At 42.5% G+C, this 2,025-nt stretch overlaps 1 protein-coding gene across 1 annotated transcript; it reads left to right on the top strand.

Annotated features, from left to right (window-relative positions):
* Nucleotides 1–292: 292 nt before the first annotated feature.
* Nucleotides 293–1,492, top strand: LOC149185124 (galactolipase DONGLE, chloroplastic-like). Its single transcript, XM_089415557.1, has one exon. It carries the CDS (start codon nucleotides 293–295, stop codon nucleotides 1,490–1,492), a length of 1,200 nt encoding a protein of 399 aa, XP_089271683.1.
* Nucleotides 1,493–2,025: the final 533 nt, after the last annotated feature.

Genomic DNA, 2,025 nt, shown 5'->3' with positions numbered 1-2,025 from the left:
AACCAACCTTGAGTACGTCAGGGCAGATGCAGAGTGTGCAAGGCGTATATTCAACCAACATCGATGCGTGCATAAGAATCCGTCCTTTACTGTCGATTGGTCTGTGGTCCAGGTAGCCACCGAGTTTCAATTTCTCTCTGCATTTTGTGGGTGGCCTTTACCTGAGAATCCCATTATGATCGTCGAATCTTGCTATGGCACTAAATCTTACTTTATCCACCCTGCTCAATCGCAATCTTGCCTTGCAGCTCAGAAAGCCTACAACTGTGAATCTTCTTCTAGTAAGTCGAATATGTCCCCAACTATAATCGCAGTTTTAGCACCTCCCACGCAGAATCCATGCATGGTTAGAGTAGATTCAGTTCCGCAAAGCTTAAGGCAAGTGTTTAAGGATCACCCATTTTACCAGAAGAAGAATAAAAATGATGACAAAGATTTACAATTAGCAGACATGTGGAGACAATTACAAGGATCGAATAATTGGAAAGGAATGTTGAATCCACTGCATCCACTGCTTCTTTCGGAAATCACCAAATATGGGGTGTTCGTGCGAGCTTGTTATGAAGCCTTTGATCTGGAACCTGGGTCTAGGTTTCGTGGGTTCTGCAAACATGGTCGAGAGAACTTGTTGGGTCAGGTAGGGTTGGTGAATTGCGGTTATCAAGTTACAAAATATATCTATGCCACGCCGGGCATTAACATTCCGGATTTCATAAAAAATAAGTTTGAAGGAGATCGATCTAATTGGATTGGTTACGTTGCAGTTACAGAGGACGAGAAGGAGATTAAACGACTGGGACGCAGGGACATTCTCGTGGCATTGCGAGGCACTGCTACCTACGGGGAATGGGTAGCTAATCTCACGTATATCTTAACTGCTGCCCGTTTAAACCCTTTAAACCCTAGTGAGGATGTGAAGGTAGAGAAGGGTTTTCTGGGACTCTACACTTCACGGGATTCGACATGCAGGTTTAGCAACGGAAGCGCCAGAGAGCAGCTTGTGTCTGAGATTGCAAGACTTGTAGAAAAATACAAAGGCGAGGAGGTAAGCATAACTCTGACAGGACACAGCATGGGAAGCGCACTGGCTATCTTGTGTGCTTACGATATTGCAGAGCTGGAACTGAACCGTCCGTACTGGTATTCTTGTTGGAGAATACCAATTACAGTGTATTCATTTGCGGGGCCCCGTGTGGGAAACGTCGCTTTCAGAGATCGGTGCGAGGAGCTAGGCCTCGGGATTCTGCGTGTTGTCAACGTTCACGACTTGGTGACGAAGATACCCGGCGTAATATTTAACGAGAATTTTGGGCTATGCAGAAACATGATGGACAGACTTAATCCATGGAGATATTCTCACGTAGGCGTTGAGCTCGCGCTGGATCACAGGCTGAATACGCAGTCCTTCAAGCCTAAAGCGCCTCATCATCCTTCCTGCGTTCACAGCTTGGCCACCTATTTGCAGCTATTAAGTTTGTTGGACATTGGATAAATTAATTTCCCCTTGTGTTTTTTGACATTGGGTAGATTAATTTCCCATTGTGTCTTTTGACATGGGTTAATAGTTTATCCTGGATCTTTTTCTTTGGTGATGAGATTGTTGACTAATATTGGTAGATTTTGGTTTAACTATAATGTGATTGGTATTATAACATTATATATATATAATATGACTCAAATTCAAGAGAGATTATTGGAGACTAACACCTAAAAATTTTGATTTAACTACAACTTCACTAGTTTGGATATACACCTGGCTCAAATTCAAGGGAAATTATTAGGCATTGGTTTATCCAATGCTAGTGACATAGACTTAGATCCTTCTCTCTGACCATCGATAGTTGACTAACACTTAGATTCCTTGCTGTAGCTGCAGTCATGAAATGCGAATTCCGAATTTTGGTTCCATAGTTAGTTAAGGGAGTTACTTTGCCACTTTGAAAAGCATATGGTCTTGCAGTTTTTCCATCTGGATTCTTAAAACACAAATGCAAAAACAATGTATATGTAATGCTATGTGGTGGC

This window comes from Pinus tabuliformis, chromosome 3_2, assembly GCF_031772625.1.
Source record: "Pinus tabuliformis cultivar Carrire ecotype Pingquan chromosome 3_2, CPIR1, whole genome shotgun sequence".
Lineage (NCBI taxonomy): Eukaryota > Viridiplantae > Streptophyta > Pinopsida > Pinales > Pinaceae > Pinus > Pinus tabuliformis.
The sequence above is the reverse complement of the archived record's forward strand: the minus strand, read 5'-3'. Positions and strand labels throughout refer to the sequence as shown.